General features: G+C 39.1%; 1 protein-coding gene across 1 annotated transcript in view; it reads right to left on the bottom strand.

Moving 5' to 3' along the window:
* Window positions 1-2728: 2728 nt before the first annotated feature.
* Window positions 2729-23886, bottom strand: part of ADGB (androglobin) — a 235704-nt gene continuing 214546 nt past the window's right edge. Inside the window, 3 exon segments of the mRNA NM_001193764.2 lie at window positions 2729-3174; window positions 7103-7286; window positions 7848-7944. Of these exon segments, the coding sequence (NP_001180693.2) occupies window positions 2989-3174; window positions 7103-7286; window positions 7848-7944 (467 nt within the window). The 3' untranslated portion in view covers window positions 2729-2988.

Below are 23886 nucleotides of genomic sequence, written 5' to 3'. Positions count from 1 at the left end.
CATCTCCCCATTTCTCCCACCCCCAAGTCTCTGGTAACCACTGTCCTACACTCTGCTTCTATGAGTTCAACTTTTAAAATTCCACATGTAAGTGAGATTATGCATTATTTGTCTTTCTGTTTCTGGCATATTTCACTTAGCATAATGCCCTACAGGTTCATCTATGTTGCTGCAAATGGCAGGATTTCCTTCTGTTTTATGGTTAAATTACATTCCAGTACATATATTATATATATATATATATATTATATATTAATATATTTATACATATATTTTATATATATATATATATATACACACACACACACATACTACATTTTCTTCATTCATTCATTGATGGACACTTGGGTTGTTTCCATATCACTGTTGTAAATAATGCTGCCATGAACAGAGGGTTGCAGACCTCTCATAAACATACTGATTTCATTTCCTTTAATATATACCCAGGAGTGGGATTGCTGGATCATATAATAGCTCTAGTTTTATTTTTTGAGAAATTTCCATACTGTTTTCTGTAATGGCTACTCCAATTTACATTCTCACCAACAGTGTGTACAGGGTTCCCTTTCTCCACACCCTCCCCAACGCGTATCTCTTGTCTTTATGATAAAAGCCGTCTTAATAGGTGTGAGGTGATACCTCATTGTTGTTTTGATTTGCATTTCTCTGATGATTAGTGATGCTGAGTACCTTCGCATACACCTGTTGGTCATTCATGTGTCTTCTTTGGATAGGTGTTTGTTCGAGTCCTTTACCCATTTTTAAAACCAGGTTATTTGTTTTTTTGCTATTGAGTTATATGAGTTTTTTAAAAACATATTTTAAATATTAACCCCTTATGAGATTTATGGTTTACAAGTATTTTCTCCCATTCTATAGATTGTCTTTTCATTTTGTTGCTTCCTTTGTTGTGCAGTAGATCTTATTTTTATGTAGTCCTACTTATGTTTGCTTTTGTTGCCTGTGCTTTTGGTGTCATATCCAAAAGAAATTACCAAGACCAATGTCAAGGAGATTTTTCTGTATGCAATCTTCTAAGAGTTTTATGAGTTCCAATCTTACATTTACATCTTTAATCCATTTACAGTTAATTTTTTTATATATAGCGTAGGACAATGGTCCTATTTTATTCTTTTGCATGTGGATATTTAGTTTTCCCAACATCATTTTTGAAAAGATTTTCTTTCATCATTTGTATTTTTGGCATCTTTGTCAAAAATTAGTTGACCATATATAGGAGTATTAAATATTTTTAAGCCGGGCATGGTGGTTTATGCCTGTAATTCCCGCATTTTGTGAAACAAGCCAACATGGGTGGATCTCTTGAGCTCAGGAGTTTGAGAACAGCCTGGGAAACATGGCGAAACCCTGTCTCTACAAAAAATACAAAAATTGGCTGGGTGCCATGGCTCCAGCCTGTAATCCCAGCATTTTGGGAGGCTGAGGCGGGTGGATCACCTGAGGTCAGGAGTTCAAGACCAGCCTGGCCAATATGGTGAAACCCTTGTCTCCACTAAAAATACAAAATTAGCTGGGCGTGGCAGCCGCACCACTATTTCCAGCTACTTAGGAGGCTGAGGCAAGAGAATCACTTGAACTCTGGAGGCGGAGGTTGCAGTGAGCCAAAATGGCGCCATTGCAGTCCAGCCTGGGCAACAAGAGTGAAACTCCATCTCAAAAAATAAAATAAATAAATAAAAAATTAACCCGGCATAGTGACACGCATCTGTACTCCCAGCTACTTGTGAGGCTGAGGTAGGAGGATGGCTTGAGTCCAGGAGGTGGAGGTTGCACTGAGCTGAGCTTGTGCCACTGCACCCCAGCCTGGAGAGCAGAGCCATACCATGTCTCAATAAATAAATATTTTTAATAACAAGGATTAACATAAGAAAGGATAAGTAAAATCACCTGCCAAAGTGAAACCGCTTTGATTAAAAAATACTATGAGAGTTTTAAGATAGTCATGAATTAGAAATGTGCTTTTGGAGAAAGTCAATTTCCTGCTATGTGCCTCAGTTAATCCACTCATGGCATTATTCTAACACTAGGGTATGACAACTTCATCTGTGTCTTACAAAAAACACGACACTAGTGAGCATGATATGGGATGTTTGAGATCACCCTCTCTCTACACCCGGGTTACTATGATGCATTGCTAGGATCCAGAGTCCTAACACTTGGCTGAGCCGGGGTAGTGCTTGGTCAATGAGGGAAGTTTCTTGAAGTTCAGTTTTTAAAAACGGCATAATTCGGCTGGGCGCAGTGGCTTACACCTGTATTCCCAGCACTTTGAGAGGCTGAGGCAGGCAGATCACCTGAGGTTAGGAGTTCGTGACCAGCCTGGCCAACATGGTGAAACCCCATCTGTACTAAAAATACAAAAATTAGCAGGGCGTGGTGGCAGGTGCCTGTAATCACAGCTACTCAGGAAGCTGAGGCAGGAGAATCGCTTGAACCCAGGAGGCAGAGGTTGCAGTGAGCTGAGATCACTCCACTGCACTCCAGCCTGGGCAACAGAGTGAGACTCAGTCTCAAAAAAAAAAAAAAAAAAAGCATAATTCTGAAACATAATTCTGAAGCATAGTTATTAGTATTTTTAAACTTTTAAAGTTTGAGACTAAATGTCTTCTAAGAACAAAAGCCACTTTTCTCATTGTTGAAATTTTAAAAGATAATCCTGTTGATTAATTTACGATCTTGTTTCACTTCTAATGAAAAATGCAGGCAGTTTAGAGTGTCAAACAAATATTTTATTACATTTTAAATATTTGGAAGCTATTTTATTGAAATTAGAGCATTTTAAACTCAAATGGCTTCAAATACTAGCTTTCTGAGGAAAACTAACAAGTTATCATGAAAATATTTCTAAGAAAGAACAATTTCTATTTTCAGTTGACCCAGAATCTTGTTTTATCAGCAGGCAGTTATAGATTATTACAAATAGATTTTTTTCTCTCCAGAAGCGGGATAGTATTGGACATCCCCTGGTTACTTTTTCTTTCCTTTCTTTTTTTTCTGTTTGTCAGGAGCTGGGGTCTTCTTTTCTGTCTCCAGCTTCATGGCGGCTTCCTGAGCAGCCAGAGCTTCCAGCTTTAGGCGCTCCGCTTCCAGCAATTTATTTCTGTACTCTTCCCGGATGTCGAAAATCTTCTGTCGGGCTTCATCTAAGGAGTCCTGTTCCAAAGCAAAACCCCAAACAAATAAGTTCCACGGGTAAAGGTTTATGTTCCCAGAAAGAAAAAATGAAATTCCTTTACCCTGTCCTTATGCCCATACATTCATAGGCAAAACGATTGAAGATGAAAATTAGTGTATGGTCTCAAAAGCTTATCAATACACAAAACATAGCAACAAAGGGTTCATGAGATTTTAACACAGTATGGCAAATAAAAACATTTGTAGAAAACATAGTCAAAGGTAAAGAAAACATACATATTTTGCCAAAGGTATTCTCTGTTTAAATTATTTCAAATACAATCTATATGAGATTTTAATAAGCCCACTGTCTCTTGCAAAGTAACTGTGCTCAAGAAATTACTAGTTTCCCACATGTATGCTATCACCGACAAAATATATCTGAGCTGTACTTGATGAAGCTCCAAATAATATGGCCAAATCCATTGGTTACTTTGTTCTTGTCAGCTTGACTTTCATTCTCACCACTTTAGCAAAACTGTATTCATCAAGGATACCAAGGCCTTATATGAAGCTAAATCCAAGATCATTTATTGTTCTTATTCTTGCTTAACCACGCGCTCTCCTCCTGGATCAACTGACTTCACTTAGCTCTTAAATTGTCTTCTGTCTCACCAGCTGCTCCTGTTCAGTCACCTTTGCTGATTTCTCCTTTTCTCTTTCATCTCTTAAGAGGGAAGTGGCCATATTAATTGCTTACTGTTTCAAAAATAATATAATCAAAGAAGAAGGATTAAAGCACAAATGCTAGCCTGAAAAGACTCTTCTAGAAATGACTGCTTTGTCTTCATCCTTGAATTTATCAAGACATTTTCCATGTTTTTTGCAACCAGCTTAATTTTACTGAGATGTTGGAAAAGCTGAATGTCAGAATCAGTCTTCCTGAAGTTTCTGCAAAAAATAGTACTGTATCTACCATAATAAAACTGGGTTGACTAAACCAGTTGCACAAGTACAAGATGATAGTAGTGACATATTAAAGAGAGAGAGAAGGAGACAGAGCAAGAGAATGAGCAGGAGAGAGGGACATTTTCAGGAGCATGTGTAAATAAGTTTAATATACATCAGTAATCCCTTGAGGAATGAGTGTAAAATATATTCATTCTCCTATCTGATAAGAAATATGTTATTGATCATGTTTCTCTTAAAATGGCTTCAATCAAAACTAGGGCTCTCTCTGTGCCTCACACATAAATGAATGGGTGTGAACTCGAAGCTGTCTGAGTTAGTACTTTTTCCCCATTTCCTCTCCATCTGCAGCATTTTTCGTGGTTATTACACACAAAAACCACAAACAGGAATCCTGAAATTCCCTTTCGTTTTCTAATCTAATCTAAATTATTTCCTGCATGATAAATTAAACTTACACAATTTTAATATCCATTCACTGATTTACTGATTCATTAATTAAACAAACTTTTGCAAAGTAGACATTCATCTGAAGTTCTGGAGACAACAACAGTGAATCTAAACAGAGTATTTGTTCACATATAGTCTATATTCTAGCAGAGAACAATCAAAAATGAAAGCATAGTATTTATATCTACATTTTCATACACTCATAAATAAATGCAAATGCAGGGTAAATGCTTTAAAGAAAAATAAGGCTAGGCACAATCACACAAATTTTGAGGGTACTAATTTTGAAAGAGCAGCTGGTGAAGATCTCTCTAATAAGTTACCCTAGAGGAGAGAGCTCATAAAAGGAAAATGTAAACCATTTTACACTTTGGGGAAAGAATATTCCAGGAAGAGGCTCAGAGGCCCAGAGGCCCAGAGGTCAAAGGCCCAGAGGTGGGAACATGCCTTGCTGTTAGTGGAAAGGCAAAGTCAGCTTGGGAAAAGGTTGATAAAAAGAACAGAGCGGAAAGCTCTGGAAGTCATAATGAAGATTTTGGCTTTTTTCTTAACAAAACGTAAAGCCATTAGGGAAGTGAAATGATTCTACCTTCATTTTAAATATGCATTATGATAACCATTAGTGTAATTCACAAAATATTGCTGGTTATCTTCCAGGTACCTGGTAGCATTGCCCTCCCTCTTTATTAGTTTGCTGGGGCTGCTGTAACAAAGAACCACAAACTGGCTTTAAACAACAGAAATGCATTGCCTCACAGTGCTTGATGCTACAAGTTTGATATCAAGGTCTCATCAAAGTAGTTTCCTTCTTTGAAGTTGTATGTGACTATGTGACTTGATCTGATCAGTGAAATATGAGTGCAAATGAATGTGCCATTTCTGGGTAGAAATAGTCACAGCCAATGTGCAATTCCCCATGTTCTCTTCCCCTGTTGTAATAATCATGGTAGAAGTGTCTCTATGGAAGCTCCTTCAGCCTGGGGATCTTAATAAGTAAAAGAATGCTCTATTGAACCACACTGGACACAAAGCTAGAATGAGAAATGCTGTTTTACTGTTTTTAGCCAGAGTTAGTGAACTTAAGCCTGTAAAGTAAATCTGGCTTATTGCTTGTTTTTCTAAGTAAAGTTTTATTTATTTTGCCATTATCCTATTTATTTAAGTATTATCTGTGATTTTGTGTAAAAATTGGTAATGTTAAGTAGATGCAACATAAATATTTACTGTTTGGCCCTTTACAGAAAATGAGTTTACCAAACACTATGTTAGGCCACTGTGATATTGGGGGTTTTGTTACCACAGCATAAGCCTAGTTTGTCGTGATTGGTACAATTGTTTTGGTGGCAAAGCAGAGACCACATTGCGGAGGGGCAAAGATGGAAGCAGTTAGATCAGTAACTGGGCTGTAGCAATCCTCTGAATAAGAAAGAATGACAGGTTAGGCTAGGATGGTGGGAACAGAGATAGTAAGAAATCATCAAATTCTGGATATATTTTCAACGTAGAGTTGAGAGGTTCCGACAACTGATTGCACGTGAGGAGTGAGAGAAGTCAAAGATGTCTCCATAGTCTCTGCTTGAGCAACTGAAAGAATGTAATTAGTATTGACCGAGATGGAGAATCTTGGTGGGGTGGCATGTTTGCACTGAGATGGGTAGGAGGGCAAGCATTCTTGAATTTGGATTTAGAGAGGTTCTGTTTGAGGTGCCTATTGGACTAACAAGAAGAGATGTCAAATGGGAGCATTCCTCACATGAGCCATTACTGGAAATGACAGTCTCACTGTAGCTAAAATATTTAGAATGTCCTATAGGCTTTAGTGACTTTGGGAATGCGTAGGGGTGTGTGCGTGTGTGTTGCAGGGAGGAGGGAGAAAAAAAGATTCTCATTCTCCATAGTGGGAAGTTATCCATATACATTTATTGAATTTCCCCTTTTCTAGTATGATATTCCCACTTTCAATAAAGTTGCCATCTCTAACTAACGGGCATCTATTCTTCTGCCGGGGTGAAGGGTTGACAATAATCTGGATGCAAAAAGTTGAAGTAGTGATCTGCAATTCCTAAATAGCCTTAAGCTGAACAAACCCAACTATTTTCATTTTCCTCCTACTTCACTTTTACTTCCTAACATATGTGGTGCCACCAACTGCTGAGCCTTTGAGGGATTCTGTAGGAATTCTGAGGAGCTAATGGGCTTGTTAAGACTTTTCCCACTGCCAGTTTAGGATTCGTGTGTCTCAAGCCGGTTAATGTGATCTTAATCCAGTTATTTTCCAATTTGAACAAATAATTTTGTTGTTGTCTTCTCTCCTTTTCTCCCCATCTTTCAGCATAGATTCCCAACACTGCATTTTAGGGGGATTTTAGGGAGGGAGTGAGGCGAGATGTATAGAATCAAATTTGTGATGTTTTCCTAGAAGTTGTGAATCATAAAAACCTACGTTTTCAAGACATTTCTGTACAAATATTATTTAATTGTATAATTTCTTTTTAATGTTATGAAAGAATTTGCCAACTATAATCTATGTATGTGCTCTTAGACTCACCCGCATTTCCTTATACATATCCAGGACTTCTTCTTTTAACTTCAACTGCTCTTCTTGGTCAATGTTTCGAATGCTAAGGACTCTGCTCCTGTACTGTCGAAACTGATGAATTTCTTCTGCCTTTTGCATTGCCTGCTGCTGATTCAATTCATCTGTTTGCAGCAGAGGATCTGTATCTGTTTTCCTTGATACAAAATATCATCAAAAGATACAAATTTCATTTGGGAACTCTGGAATAAGCTTCACTTTAGACGGCAGACAATTTTAAATCATATCAACAGTGTGGTGGTCTGAGTCAAATAAAACATTAGGGATAGAAAAAAATAAATGCTTATTTTCTGGATATGCTATGGTCCATTTATTGACTCACTGATATTTTAGGAAAATATTTTGGAGAATATCAGTAAATTTGGATTCACCACTTGATGAGGTGATTGTGAAACTTGTGGTCAAAACTATGAGAATATCTTGTAGGTTTTTCTTTTGAATTTATGCAGCTAAGTAATTTTGACAATGTTTCCAAACTTATAAATATGCTTAATATATTTATATTACTCCTATCATCTAGTTATTAAAAATTGAATCTAATTAAATAATGGCAGCAGGTGTGATCGATATTTTCTGTAGCTCATCTCACCTTAATCAGGCCTCAAATTAAATCTTTACAGAAAACATTTAAATATTTTAATAATTGATTTAACAAAACACACAGTTGTCTGCATCAATCATGTTTATGAAAACTTACCGAACATATTGACTTAAATCCATAAATCCTAGTGCTTTTCGAATAAGTCGTGGAGATGTTTCCAAAATTGTTGGAGATCGTGTACGAGGTGCTGTTTCTTTAAAACACACACACACACACACACACAAAACAAAAAACCTAGGCTTTAAAAAATAATCAGTAATGACTAACTAAATGACAATATCTCATTTTAATTGAAAATAATATTTTCTATTGTAAAACAACCATTGATTGGACTTGTCTCATTTAATACAATGTTAATAATATATAACTATATGCTTATATTTTGTTTATCCTCTAGCTGGTGTTACTATGCTTTTAGTTAAATAAAGATGACAAAAATGAAAAATTAACAAAATGCTATTCTAATCACAGTTAAATGGAGGAGGATTAGTCTCCATTAATAAGAACAAGTCTTATATTAAGTTACAAAATTTCATTATTAACAAGTTAAATGGCCTAGTATTTAATGAGATTGGGCTTTGCCTGAATGCTACGCTAAGTACTACCGGGCTTGGGATATAAATATTTTTACATATTTATACTGAAATACTGAAAATAGTATTTTACCTTCAATAAACTTACAGTCCAGTGGAGTAGGCAATATATAAAAGATAAACACTGAAAATCAAATTAGCAGCAGCTTTTTAATCCACAGACCAGTAGTGAGCCCACAAGAACAGATTTAAGAGACTTGAGTCTAGCATATTAACTTTTCAGCATTTCCAGACCACTGACTATTTTTAAAAATAACTACTGATGTGTGATTTACATACAAAAAATTCAACCATTTTAAGGTTCTAATTCAATATTTCTTAGTAAATTTACCAAGTTGTGTGACCATCAACAAAATCCAGTTTTAAAACATTTTCATCATTCAAATAAGATCTCTCTTTTGTCCTATAATAGTCCCTTTGTGTTCTCACCACAAACTCCGGGCAATCATTAATCCTTGTATGTCTCTACAGATTTGTCTTTCCCGGACATTTTATGTAAGTAGGAGTGGATTACTGGGTCATATGGTAAAATTCTTTAACTTTTAAAGAAAGTGTCAAACCATGGTGTTTTGATCATTATTTTTAACTTTATGACCAATTTTGAAATTACATAGTAAAAATCTCCCCGCTTGGTTCATTTAAAAAAGAAAAGTGTTTATTTTTAAGAGCAGTTTTAGGGCCGGGCGCGGTGGCTCGCGCCTGTAATCCCAACACTTTGGGCGGCCAAGACATGTGGATCACGAGGTTAGGTGTTCAAGACCAGCCCGACCAAGATGGTGAAACCTCGTCTCTACTAAAAATACAAAAATTAGCTGGGCACAGTGGCAGCCACCTGTAATCCCAGCTACTCGGGAGGCTGAAGCAGGAGAATCGCTTGAACCCGGGTGGCAGAGATTGCAGTGAGCCAAGATCTTGCCATTGCACTCTAGCCTGGGTGACAGAGTGAGACTCTGTCTCAGAAAACAACAACAACAACAACAACAGCAGCAACAACAACAAAAGAAACAGTTTTACGTTTCACAGTAAAATTGACAGGAAGTACATACAGAGATATCCCACATCCCCCTTCCTCCCATGCACACATAGCCTCCCCCATTATTAACATCCCTTACCAGAGTGGTACATCTATTACACAATCACACCATGTGCAAACAAATACAGTCTCCCTTCCTTCCTTCCTTCCTTCCTTCCTTCCTTCCTTCCTTCCTTCCTTCCTTCCTTCCTTCCTTCCTTCCTTCCTTCCTTCCTTCCTCTTTCCCTCTCTCTCTTTCTTTTCTTTTTTCTTTCTTTCCCTCCCTCCCTCTCTCTCTTTCTTTTCCTTCCTTCCTTTTTTTTTTTTTTTTTTTTTCAGAGTGTCACTCTGTCACCAGACTGGAGTGCAGTGGCGCGACCTCGGCTCACGGAAACTTCCGCCTCCCTGGTTCAAGCGATTCTCCTGCCTCAGCCTCCCGAGTAGCTAGGATTACAGGCACGTGCCACCACACCCAGCTAATTTTTGTATTTTTAGTAGAGATGGGGTTTCACCACGTTGGCCAGGAGTTTTCTTTCTTTCTTCCCAATTATTATATCTATTTAGTTCATTTCCTTGTCTTATTGTATTTTCTAGGAGTTCTTGTACATGTTGAAAAAGAGTGGTAACAGAGGACATCTTTGGCTTGCTCCTGATCTTAGTGGGAAAGCTTCTAATTCCTCACCATTAATGTTAGCCATAGGTTTTTTTGTAGAAAGTCTTTATCAAGTTGAGTGAGTTCCTCTCCCACTTGGATCTTTTTTTTTTCAAAATTATTTTGCCATTCTGGTTTTTTGTTGTTGTTGTTGTTTTGCATTTTCATATACGTTTTGGGATTAGCATATCAAATTCTGTAAAGTGTCTACTATGATTTTGATAGTGATTATACTGAATCTACATACCAATTTGAGGGGTATTACTATCTCAACATTAGGTCTTATAGTCCAAAGCATAAATGATCTCTTTATTTAGATAATTTAAAATTTCCTTTGGTGATGTTTTGTAGTTTTCAATACATAAATTCTACACTTGGTTAAATTTATTTCCGTGTATTTATTATTGATGCTGTTGTGAATAACACTTTCTTCTCAATTTCAATTTTGATTGTTCATCAATAGTACATAGAAATAAAATTGATTTATGTTTACTAATCTTTCATCATGTGACCCTGCCAAACTCACTTATTCATTGTTTTTCTTTTTCTGATTTCTTACAATTTTAGCATATAGGAGAGTGTTGTCTGAGAATAGAGTTTTACTTTTTTGTTTCTAAGATTGATGTGTTTTATTTCTCTTTCTTGATTGAACTAGCAAGAACCTCCATTAAAATGTTGAATGTAAGTGGTTACAGTAGACATCCTGCCTTGTTCTTGACCTTAGGCTGAAATTATTCAGTGGTTCACCATTAAGTATGATGGTTACTATAGGTTTTTCATAATTATCCTTTATCAGTCTGAGGAAATCCCCTTGTATTACCAGTTTATTGTGAGTTTTCTTTCTTTGTTCCTTCTACCACTGTTTGTGCATTAGTGTTATATATGCTTGTACATTATAAGCCCAACAATATAGTTTTATAAAAATTATTTGTTAAATAAGTAAAAAAAATGGAAAATCTATTTATGTTTTCTTCTAAAATTTACCTACATAATTACCTTTCTTTGTGGCTATGAGTTCCCTTTGGATGTCACCTTCTTTCAGCCTGAAGGACTTCCTTTAGTATTTGTTTTAAGGCAGATCATCTGGAAACAAATTATCAAGCAAGCACAAACAAGTGCTTGTTTATTGTGAATGTGTTTAAATTTGCCTTAATTTTGATGAATCTTCTTTATTTCCTTTGTTTTCTGTCTCATTAAAATTTTTTTATTCCTTCTTCTTTCTTTAGGCCTACTTTATTACTTTCTATCCAACTTGTTTTTTTTTTTTTTTTTTCACTGCTGAATCTCCAACTATTTACTTATTTATTATCAATAGGTTTATTGGGAACAGGTAATGCTTGCTTATATGGATAAATTGTTTCGTGGTGATTTCTGAGATTTTGGTGCACCCATCACCTGAGCTGTGTACACTGTACCCGATGTGTACTCTTTTAGCCCTCACCTTCCTCTCACCCTTCCCCCAGTCCCCAGAGTCCATTGTGTCATTCTTATGCCTTTGTGTTCTCATAGCTTAGCTCCCACTTACCAGTGAGAACATAAAATCTTTCATTTTTCATTCCTGGGTTAGTTCACTTTGAATAATGGTCTCCAACTGCATCCAGGTTGCTGTGAATGCCATTATTTCATTTCCTTTTATGGCTGAGTAGTATTCCATGGTATGTGCATATATGCATATATACATATATATGTGTATGTGTGTGTGTGTGTGTATACACCACACTTTACTTGTTGGTTGATGGGTTGTTTGATTGATGGGTTGGTTGATGGGCTGGTTCTGTATTTTGCAATTGCAAATTGTGCTGCTATAAACATGTGTGGGCAAGTGTCTTTTTCATATAGTGACTTCTTTTCCTTTGGGTAGATAGCCAGTAGTGGTACTGCTGGATCAAATGGTAGTTCTACTTTTAGTTCTTTAAGGAATCTCCACATTGTTTTCCATGGTGGTTGTACTAGTTTACATTCCCACCAGTAGTATAAAAGTGCTCCCATTTCAACATGTCCACACCCAGATCTATTATTTTTTGTTTTTTTGATTGTGGCCATTCTTGCAGGAATCAGGTAGTATCACATTGTGGTTTTGATTTGCATTTCCCTGATAATTAGTGATGTTGAGCATTTTTTCATATGTTTGTTGGCCATCTGTGTATCTTATTTTGAGAATTGTCTATTCATGTTCTTAGCCCACTTTTTGATGGGGTTGTTATTTTTTCTTGCTGATTTGTTTGAGTTCCTTGTAGATTTTGGATATTAGTCTTTTGTTGAATGCATAGTTTGGGAAGAATTTCTCCCACTCTGTGGGTTGTCTGTTTACTCTGCTGATTATTTCTTTTGTTGTACAGAAGGTTTTTAGTTTAATTAAGTCCCATCTATTTATCTTTGTTTTTGTTGCATTTGCTTTTGGGTTCTTGGTCATGAAATCTTTGCCTAAGGACTTTTTCTGATGTTATCTTCTGGAGTGTTTATGGTTTCTGGTCTTAGATCTAAGTCTTTGATCCATCTTGAGTTGATTTTTGTATAAAATGAGAGATGAGAGATGAGGATACAATTTCATTCTTCTACATATGGCTTGCCAATTATCCCAGCACCATTTGTTGAATAGCATGTCCTTTCTGCACTTTCTGTTTTGTTTGGTTTTTGAAGATCAGATAGCTGTAAGTAATTGACTTTATTTCTGGGTTCTCTATTCCGTTTCATTGTCTGTTTTTATGAAAGTACCTTGCTGTTTTGGTAATTATAGCCTTGCAGTATAGTTTGAAGTTGGGCAATGTGATGCCTCTAGATTTTTTCTTTTTGCTTAGTCTTGCTTTGGCTATGCAGATTGGTCATGTTTTCACTATGTAGGCTCTTTTTTGGCTCCAAATGAATTTTAGGATTCTTTTTTCTAGTTCTGTGAAGAATGATGATGGTATTTTGATGGGAATTGCATTGAATTTGTAGATTGCATTTGGCAGTATGGTCATTTTGACAATATTGATTCTACTCATCCATGAGCATGGGATGTGTTTTCATTTGTTTGTGTCATGTATGATTTATTCCAGCAGTGTTTTATAGTTTTCTTTGTAGAGCTCTTCCACCTCCTTGGTTAGGTAAATCCCGAAGTGTTTTTTTTTTTTTTCTTTGCAGCTATTATGAAAGGGATTGAGTCTTGATTTGTTTCTCAGTTTGGTTGCTACTGGTGTATAACAGTGCTGCTTATTTATGTACATTGATTTTGCATCCTGAAACTTTACTGAATTCATTTTTCAGATCCAGGAACTTTTTGGATGAGTCTTTAGGGTTTTCTCAGTATACGATCATGTCATCAGCAAACAGGGACAGTTTGACTTTCACGGTGCATATGTACCACATTTTCTTTATCCTGTCTGTCACTGATGGGCATTTAGGTTGCTTCCATATCTTTGTGAGTAGTGCTGCAGCAAACATTCACATGCATGTGTCTTTATGGTAGAATGATTTATATTCCTCTGGGTATATACCCAGTAATGGGATTGCTAGATCAAATGGTTGAACTAATTTACACTCCCACCAACAATGTATAAATGTTCCTTTTTCTCCACAGCCTGACCAGCCTCTGTTATTTTTGGACTTTTTAATAATAGCCATTCTGGCTGGTGTGAGATAGTATCTCATTGTGGTTGTAATATATATTTTTCCAATGATCAGTGACATTGAGCTTTTCTTCATTTGCTTATTGGCTGCATGTATGACTTTTTTAGAAAAACGTCTGTTCATGTCCTTTGCCGACTTTTTAATGGGATTGTTTTTCTCGTGTAAATTTGTTTAAGTTCCTTACAGAGGCTGAATATTACAACCTGTCAGATGGAGAGTTGCAAAAATTTTCTCCCTTTCTGTAGGTTGTTTGTTTACTCTGTTGATAGTTTCTTTTACTGTGCAGAAGCTATTTTTTTTTTTTTTTTTTGAGGCGGAGTCTCGCTCTGTCGCCCAGGCTGGAGTGCAGTGGCGCGATCTCTGCTCACTGCAAGCTCCGCCTCCCGGGTTCCCGCCATTCTCCTGCCTCAGCCTCCAGAGTAGCTGGGACTACAGGCGCCGCCACCACGCCCGGCTAATTTTTTTGTATTTTTAGTGGAGACGGGGTTTCATTGTGTTAGCCAGGATGGTCTCGATCTCCTGACCTCGTCATCCGCCCGTCTCGGCCTCCCAAAGTGCTGGGATTACAGGCTTGAGCCACCGCGCCCGGCCAACTGTGCAGAAGCTATTAAGTTTAATAAGATACTACTTGTTAATTCTTGCTTTTGTTGCAATTGCTTTTAGGTGTCTTTGTCATGAAATTTTTGCCTGTTCCCATGTGCAATTGATTTAATACACTATAGTTACTCTGCATTCTGATTCCCCAAGGGATTATTGTGGCTTTTCTTTGTTTAGTTGTTTATTTACTTAGTAATTTGCTTGTAGAGTCTTATTTCCCCTGCAATTTTCAGATAATGATGTTTCTAACGATTTTCTTTAATTTTTAATTTTTATTTTTAATCCTAGCTTCCTTGGAGTCACCAATCGGTCAGAATAGTGGTTATACAATATTTTCTCGAAGATTTCTCTTAAACACCTTGATTTAGTATAGCGTCCACTCTTGACAAGGAGATCTTTATGTATTTTAGAGTACACATTCAAAGTTCTGGCAGCGTACAAAGCTGTCCCCACTTTCACTGGTTTAAAGTCTCATACTGAAACAAGGACAAGGAGATAAGATGGACCCTCTGTAGTCTCTCCTGAGTGTGCACACATTCCCAACATGTATGTAGCCATTCAGGTGCCCCAAAATATTAGAAGCTTATCAAAGCCCACGATGGCTCTTACATTACTCAGATCTCTCTGTCTTATTTTTGGCTGATCTGTTGCTCCTTGGCCAGTATTACAGTCTCAGGCAGCTGTGATGTTGGCTATTCCCAGTTGTTTGCCACCAAGTTCCCCATTGCTTTCAACAATGGCAATGGGCATGGGGACTTTCCATGAAGCCTCAAATCAGATAAGCCCCCATCTAGCATTGATATCAAGACTGCTGGTCCTCATGGTTGCTGTGCTATAAACCTTGGAACTGGTGAGAGAACCCCATGTTAATAAGCCACAGATCCCCACTGTTCCTACCAAGTTTGGTAGAGAAACTAATACACCCCCAAAGATGCCTACATCCTAATCCCTGGAACCTGTGACTGTGTAACTTTATATGACAAAACCTTTGCAGATGTGATTAAGGATCTTAAAATGGAAAAAAAATATTCTGGATTATTCAGGTGGGCACAATATAATCACAAGAGCCCTTATAGGGAAAAGATGGAGATAGCAGAAGAGTCAAAGAAGGAGAAAAGACAATGGGCATGGAAGAAGGGGCAAGAGAGAGAGGGAGACAGAGGGAGTTGAAGATGCTGTCCTGCTGGCCTTGAATATGAGAATCAAGCCACAGCCAAGAAGTCAGGTGGCCCTAGAAGGTGGAAAAGGAAATGGATTTTTCCCTGTAGCCTGTAAGAGGAATGCAGGCCTGCCAACACATTAATTTTAACATTAGTGCCTTTCAGAAATACAAGATAAAAAACTTTGTATTACTTTAAATCATGAAATTTGTGGTTATTTGTTACAAAATCAATAGGAAATGAATAAAATTAGATTCCTTTTTTTGTCATTGTTCTTAGTTTTAGTAATTATTTTTTATTTAGCTTTATGCCCTCAGTTCATTTTTAGGTTTCTAAAACATTTTAGTATATATTTTTTTCTAGTTTATTTTTGCTTCCTTCTTTTTTCGGGAGAAGTTGTGTCAAGTCCTCACTCTCCAATTCCACAGGTCCCAGCCCCCTTTCCTTAACTATTTAATTTTGTATGTAAATGTGGTTGTAATAGGCTACAGTAACATGGAAAATTGATTAATTTATAATTTGTTAGAAGTTATAACTCATTCAGAAATGTAATTTACTACAAACTTTTAAAAATATAAAAAACTATAATATCCAAATTATTTTTTCATTTTTTTCAAAAATATATAAAATCATGATAAACTTGTGAGAAAATAATAATATAAATCCCAACACTGATCTATTAGTAAAATATAGAAAAAATTCATGTTTTCCATTTTATAACATGAGATAAAACATCCCCCAAGTATTAACATTTTAATAATATGACTCTTTTAGAAACCAGTGGGCCATAACTTCTCTTTCCATCATGGTTTTATGAGATCTTGGATTTCTAAAATTCATTTGCCTTTCTTGTGAATTTACTTATGTTGGGTGTATTTTTGTCATTTCAAACTTGGATTGTTTCTGTAAGTCACCAGTTCTGCTGACTCTGACTGAAAAGAAAATATTTCCTGATTAGATGTTTGTTTTTTCTTATATCTTTCCATAGTATTTGTATTTAAATAGGGAAAGAGGGAAGGAGGCAGATAAGGTTCACTTGGATACCCATCTACAAAGCTATGCTATTTCAGAATAGGTTGTGAGCCTAGTACGATGTCCTTGGGCCTCTAGAATAATATGCTCAATGTGAGTTGTGTGTGTGTGTGTGTACCATCTTCCATCTGCAAATTGGTCCTTTGTGGGATGAATTCTGAAAGTGAGAATGAGTTTTAAATATTTTATAGCAATTACACATTGCTGGGTCATTTTTATTGTATTTTACAAATGTTTCCATTTGCAACAGAGTGATAGAAAAAAACTTCATTGTGATAGTACGAGAGTCAAAAGACATGGTGAATAATATTTGACTGGTCCTGAGGTCAGGGAAAAATATTTGAGAATAAGGACCAATATTACCTCCAACCTCTGGAAGAGGTGGATTCCAAGGCACCGAGAGGTAAAAGGGAAAGCTAACAAAATCACTGGATTCTTGATGACAACTTGTAGTTGGGGAGCAAAGCTTAGAAGTGAGATCTGTAATGGTATTGTTTATATGCCTTTTACAAGGGAAGTTGTTCTACATGATTCAACACATGAAAACAAGAAGCTGAAAAATAAGACAACTTTTGATGAGTTATGAATATCTATAACAATGTAGGAGCCAAACCACAGAAATCTCTCAAAAGATCTATAATCTATAATCTTTCACGAGTGATGCTTCTCCAGGAGTAAGTACCAAGAGGTGACCTACCAACAACAGGCACATGTATGCCCACACATAGAGATCCTGAAAAGAGCTCAGCATCTGAACCTTGGTTCCAAAACTGGATTACTCTGCAACCATAGCTCCTGGGGTACATGGCAGTGTTTCAGTGCTGGAATCCTACAATGGCACACCTCATCTTGGAGGGAGGGGAAGTCAGTTTTCCTTGATGGTGGGAGGTGAAGCCAGCTGGACTTCCTGGGCCAAGTGTGGACTTGGAGAACTTTTCTGTCTTACAAGAGGATTGTAAAACTCACCAATCAGCACTCTGTAGCTAGGATTGTAAAATGCATCAATCAGTGCTCTGTAGCTAGCAAGGGGATTGTAAAATGCACCACTCAGCATTCTGTAAAAATGTACCAATCAGTGCTCTGTAGCTAGCAAGAGAATTGCAAAATGTGCCAATCAGCACTCTGTAGAATGCACCAATCAGCTCTCTGTAAAATGCACCAGTCAGCACTCTTTAAAATGTACCAATCAGCGCTCTGTAAAATGCATCAATCATCAGGAGTCTAAAAGTAGCTAATTGTGGGGAAGATTGAAAAAAGGACACTGTGATAGGACAGAAATGGAACATGGGAGGGGACAAATAAGGGAATAAAAGCTGGCCACCCCAGCCAGCAGTGGCAACCTGCTTGGGTCCCCTTCTATGCTACGGAAGCTTTTTCTTTCACTCTTCCCAATAAACCTGCTACTACTCACTCTCTGTGTCCATGCCATCTTTAAGAGTTGTAACACTCACTGTGAAGGTCCACAGCTTCATTCTTGAAGTCAGCAAGATCACAAACCCACCAGAAGGAACAAACTCAGACATCATGGGGGCTCGTCTGGGATATCGCCATGCAGTGAGTACCACCAGATCCCCTTCACTTGCTATTCTGTCCTATTTTTCCTTAGAATTCGGGGACTAAACACTGGACACCTGTTGGCCAGTTAAAAGTGACTAGTGCAGCTGCCGGACTAAAGACATGGGTGTCAGGCTTTCAGGGAAAGGGCTCTCTAACAACCCCCAACTCTTTGGAGTCAGGAGCATTGGTTTACCTGGAACAAGCGTCCACTTTTCCTGCACTTACGGGCTGAGCCAAGGGACAACAGAGAGGAAAGCCGTTCAGCTCCGGGGTTCCAACAAAAAGTTGGTTGAGCCTGCAGCCATGAGCAGAACTCTCAAAGTTACATCACCCAAGCCAGACTCACCCATCTATCCTATCTATCCTGGCCCTTGCCTCCTGGGTCCTAGTGCCTGTCAGACAAACTTCCTCCCACTTCTCTTATCTGAGGTTAGTCCTGATTCTAAAAACCACTCCCTGTCCTTGGTGCTCTTCTAGTTTCTCCTCTAAGGATGATTTTTTAATATAAATTTCAGGACTCTGCTCCCTTCTTTAGGCATTTGGCCTCACCAATCAGAAAGACATAATTTTTGCCCAAAGTCTGTCAGGGAGAGGCTCTCTGGAATTTTAGGATCCCTCCTTGGACTACCAGGCCTAACAAAGGCTATTCCTGAAGCTAGGGTATGAGGAGTCTCAGAAATTATATCCTTCCTATTCATGTGATGAGAAGTGAGGAAAAAAGGTGTCACTCTTTCAACCCTGTAGATCCCTTCCCTCCCTCAGGGTATGGCCCTCCACTCCATTTTGAGGCATATCATCTTTATAGGACAAGGATAAGGTCCCAATACTAACATGAAAAAATGCTTAGGACTCTAACTACCAGGTTTTTGAGAATGTGTCATTAAGGGTCACTAAATCCAATTTTTCTTGGACCTCTTTGGGGTCTAAGAGGAAAGGTAAGGGTGCATGTTTTTGAGAATGCGTCAGTAAGGGCTGCTAAATCCAACCTTCCTCGGTCCTTTTTGTGGTCTAGGAGGAAAACTAGTGTTTCTGCTGCTGCTTTGGTGAGCGCAACTATTCCGAACAGCAGGGACCAGGTATTGTTGCAGGTTCTTGGGCAGGGAAACAAGCAAACAATAAAAATGCGGGCAGTTTTTCTTTCAGATGGAAAACACTCAGGCATCAACCAATTCACCCTTGAAATGCATCTTAAGACATTGGGACCAATTTGACCTGCAAACCCTGAAAAATAAGCAGCTTTTTTCTGCACTACGGCCTGGCCCCAATATTCTCTCTCTGATGGGGAAAAATGTCCACCTGAGGGAAGTATAAATTATAATACTATTCTGCAGCTTGACCTTTTCTGCAAGAGGGAAGGCAAATGGAGTGAAATACCTTTTGTCCAAGCTTTCTTTTCATTGAAGGATAATCCACAACTATGCAAAGCTTGCAATTTACATTCCACAGGAGGACCTCTCAGCCTACCTCCGTATCCTAGCCTCCCTACAGCTCCCCTTCCTGTTAATGATAAGCCTCCTTTAATCTCCCCCACCCAGAAGGAAATAAGCAAATAAATCTCCAAGGGACCACTAAACCCCCGGGCTAACGGTTATGTCCCTTCATGCTGTAGGGGGAGTGGAATTTGCCCCAACCCGGGTACATGTCCCCTTCTCCTTCTCTGATTTAAAGCAGATCAAGGTAGACCTGAAGAAGTTTTCAAACAATCCTGATAGGTATATAGATGTCCCACAGGGTCTAGGGAAAACCTTCAACCTCACTTGGAGAGATGTCATGCTATTGTTAGATCAAACCCTGGCCTTTAATGAAAAGAATGTGGCTTTAGCTGCAGCCTGAGAGTTTGAAGATACCTGGTATCTTAGTCACGTAAATGATAGAATGATAGCTGAAGAAAGGGACAAATTGCCTACTGGTCAGCAAGCCATCCCCAGTATGGATCCCCACTGGGACCTTGACTCAGATCATGGGGACTGGAGTCACAAACATCTGTTGACCTGTGTTCTAGAAGGACTAAGGAGAATTAGGAAAAAGTCCATGAATTATTCAATGATGTCCACCATAACTCAGGGAAAGGAAGAAAATCTTTCCGCCTTCCTCGAGTGGGCCTTAAGAAAATATACTCCCCTCTCACCCAACTCCCTCGAGGGACAATTGATCCTAAAAGATAAGTTCATTACCCAATCAGCCGCAGATATCACGAGAAAGCTCCAAAAGTGAGCCCTGGGCCCTGAACAAAATCTGGAGGCATTATTAAACCTGGCAACCTTGGTGTTCTATATAAGGACCAAGAGAAACAGGCCAAAAGGAAAGGCAAGATCAGAGAAAGGCCGTAGCCTTAGTCATGGCCCTCAGACAAACAAACATTGGTGGTTCAGAGAGAACAGAAAATGGAGCAGGCCAATCACCTGGTAGGGTTTGTTATCTGTGTGGTTTGCAAGGACACTTTAAGAAAGATTGTCCAGTGAGAAACAAGCTGCCCCCTTGCCCATGTCCGCTATGCCAAAGCAATCACTGGAAGGCACACTGCCCCAGCGAACAAAGATTCTCTGGTCCAGAATCCCCCAACCAGATGACCCAACAATAGGACTGAGGGTGCCCAAGGCAAGCACCAGCTCATGTCATCACCCTCACTGAGCCCCAGGTAAGTTTAACCATTTAGGGCCAGCAAATTGACTTCCTCCTGGATACTGGCGTGGACTTCTCAGTGTTAATCTCCTCTCCTGGGTGGCTGTGCTCAAGGTCCATTACCATCCAAGGAATCCCGGGACAGTCTATAACCAGGTATTTCTCCCACCTCTTCAGTTGTAATTGGGAGACTTTGCTTTTTTAACATGCCTTTCCTGTTATGCCTTAAAGTCTCACACCCTTCTTAGGGAGGGACATATTAGCCAGAGCTGGAGCTATTATCTATGTGAATATGGTGAACAAGTTACCCATTTGTTGTCCCCTACTTGAAGAGGGAATCAACTCTGAAGTCTGGGCATTGGAAGGACAATTTGGAAGGGCAAAAAATGTCTGCCCAGTCCAAATCAGGCTAAAAGACCCCACCAATTTTCCTTATCAAATGTAATATCCCTTATGGCCTGAAACTCATAAAGGATTACAGAATATTGTTAGACACTTAAAAGCTCAAGCCTTAGTAAGGAAATGCGGCAGTCCCTGCAACACCCCAATTCTAGGAGTACAAAAAACAAATGGTCATTGGAGACTAGTGCAACATCTTAGACTCATCAATGAGGCAGTAATTCCTCTATATCCAGTTGTACCCAACCCCTATACCCTTTTCTCTGAAATACCAGAGGAAGCAGAATGGCTCACTGTTTTGGACTTCATGGGTGCCTTCTTCTGCATTCCCCTGCACTCTGACTCCCAGTTTCTCTTTGCCTTTGAGGATCCCACAGACCACACGTCCCAACTCACGTGTATGGTCTTGCTCCAAGAATTTAGGGATATCCCTCATCTGTTTGGTCAGGCACTGGCCCAAGATCTAGGCCACTTTTCAAGTCCAGGCTCTTTGGTCCTTCAGTACGTGGATAATTTACTTTTGGCTACCAGTTCGGAAGCCTTATGCCAGCAGGCTACTTGAGATCTCTTGAACTTTCTAGCTAACAAAGAGTACAAGGTGTCTAAATCGAAGTCCCAGCTCTGCCTACAACCAGTCAGATATCTAGGCCTAATCTTAGCCAGAGGAACCAGGGCCCTCAGCAAAGAACAAATACAGCCTATCCTGGCTTGTCCTCACCCTAAGACATTAAAACAGTTGCGGGAGTTCCTTGGGATCACTGGCTTTTGCCGACTATGGATCCCCAGATACAGCGAGATGGCCAGGCTGCTCTATACTCTAATCGAGGAGACCCAGAGGGCAAATACTCATCTAGTAGAATGGGAACCAGAGGCAGAAGCAGCCTTCAAAACCTTAAAGCAAGCCCTAGTACAAGCTCCAGCCTTAAGTCTTTCCACAGGACAAAACTTCTTTTTACATATCACAGAGAGAGAGGGAATAGCTCTGGGAGTTCTTACTCAGATTCGTGGGACAACTCCACAACAGTGGCATACCTAAGTAAGGAAACTGATACAGTAGCAAAAGGCTAGCCTCACTCTTTATGGGTAGTTGCGACAGTGGCCATCTTAGTATCAGAGGCTATCAAAATAATACAAGGAAAGGATCTCACTGTCTGGACTACTCATGATGTAAATGGCACATTAGGTGCCAAAGGAAATTTATGGCTATCAGAAAACTGCCTGCTTAGATACTGGGTGCTACTCTTTGAGGGATCGGTGCTTCACATACACATGTGTGCAGTCCTCAACCCTGTTACTTTTCTCCCAGAGGATGGTGAACCAATTGAGCATGACTGCCAACAAATTGTAGCCCAGATGTATGCCGCCCAAGAGGATCTCTTAGAAGTCCCCTTAGCTAATCCTGACCTTAACTTACATACTGGTGGAAGTTGATTTGTGGAGAATGGGATATGCCATTGGTTATGCCATAGTTAGTGATGTAACAGCATTTGAAATTAAACTTCTTCCCCCAGGGACCAGCACCCAGTTAGCAGAACTAGTGGTGCTTACCCAAGCCTTAGAACTGAAATAAATGTGTATACAGATATCAAGTATGCTTATCTAATCCTACATGCCCATGCTGCAATATGGAAAGAAAGGGAGTTCCTAACCTCTGGGAGAACCCCCATTAAATACCACAAGGAAATCATGAAGTTATTGCACATAGTGCAAAACCCAAGGAGATGGCAGTCTTACATTGCCAAAGCCATCAAAAAGGTGAAGGAGAAAAGGCAGAAGGAAACCGTCGGGCAGACACTGAGGCCAAAATTGTTTCCAGGTGGAATCTCCCATTAGAAATACCTATGGAAGGACCCTTGGCATGGAACAACCCTCTCCAAGAGATTAAGCCCCAGTATTCCCTGATTAAAACAGAATGGGGACTTTCATGGGGGCATAGTGTTCTCCCCTTGGGGTGGTTAATGACAGAAGAGGAAAAGGTACTCATATCTGAAGCCAGCCAGTGGAAAATACTTAAGGCCCTCCACCAAACCTTTCATATGGGTATTGAGAACACTCATCAAATGACCAAATCCCTATTTACAGGGCCAAATCTCCTCCAGACCATCCAACAAGTAGTCAAAGCCTGTGAGGTGTGCCAAAGGAATAATCCCTTGGTACATCATGAGGCCACTCTGGGGGAAGAAAGAATAGGTCACTATCCCAGGGAGGACTGGCAGTTAGACTTCACCCATATGCCTAAGTCAAGGGGATTTCAATACTTGTTGGTCTGTGCTGATACCTTTATAAATTGGATAGAAGCCTTCCCCTGCAAGACAGAGAAGTCTCAGGAAGTGGTTAAAGTCCTAATTCATGAAATAATTCCTAGATTTGGGCTTCCCTAAAGCTTACAAAGTGGCAATCTGGCTTTTAAAGCCACAGTAACTCAGGGTATTTCCAGGGCGCTAGGGATACAACATCACCTTCACTGTGTCTAGAGGCCACAATCCTCAGGGAAGGTTGAGAAGGCAAATTAAACACTCAAGGGGCACTTAAGGAAACTAACACAAGAAACTCATCTCCCATGGCCTACTCTCTTGCCCATGGCCTTGTTGGGAATCCAAAATTCTCCTCACAAAATGGAGCTCAGTCCATATGAAATGCTGTATGGATGACCTTTTCTCACAAATGACCTCTTACTTGATCAGGAAATGGCCAACTTGGTCAAGGATATAACTTCTCTGGCAAAATATCAACAAAACCCTAAAAACCTACCTGAAGGATGTCAAAGAGACAAGGGAACAGAGTTGTTCCAACTGGGAGATCTAGTGTTGGTCAAGTCCCTCTCCTCTACCTCCCCATCCATGGATTCCTTGTGGGAAGGACCATATTTGGTAATCCTCTCTACCCCCACTGCATTTAAGGT

The sequence above is a fragment of the Macaca mulatta genome, chromosome 4, assembly GCF_049350105.2.
Source record: "Macaca mulatta isolate MMU2019108-1 chromosome 4, T2T-MMU8v2.0, whole genome shotgun sequence".
Classification (NCBI taxonomy): Eukaryota; Metazoa; Chordata; class Mammalia; order Primates; family Cercopithecidae; genus Macaca; species Macaca mulatta.
This window is presented reverse-complemented; position numbering and strand designations above follow the sequence as displayed.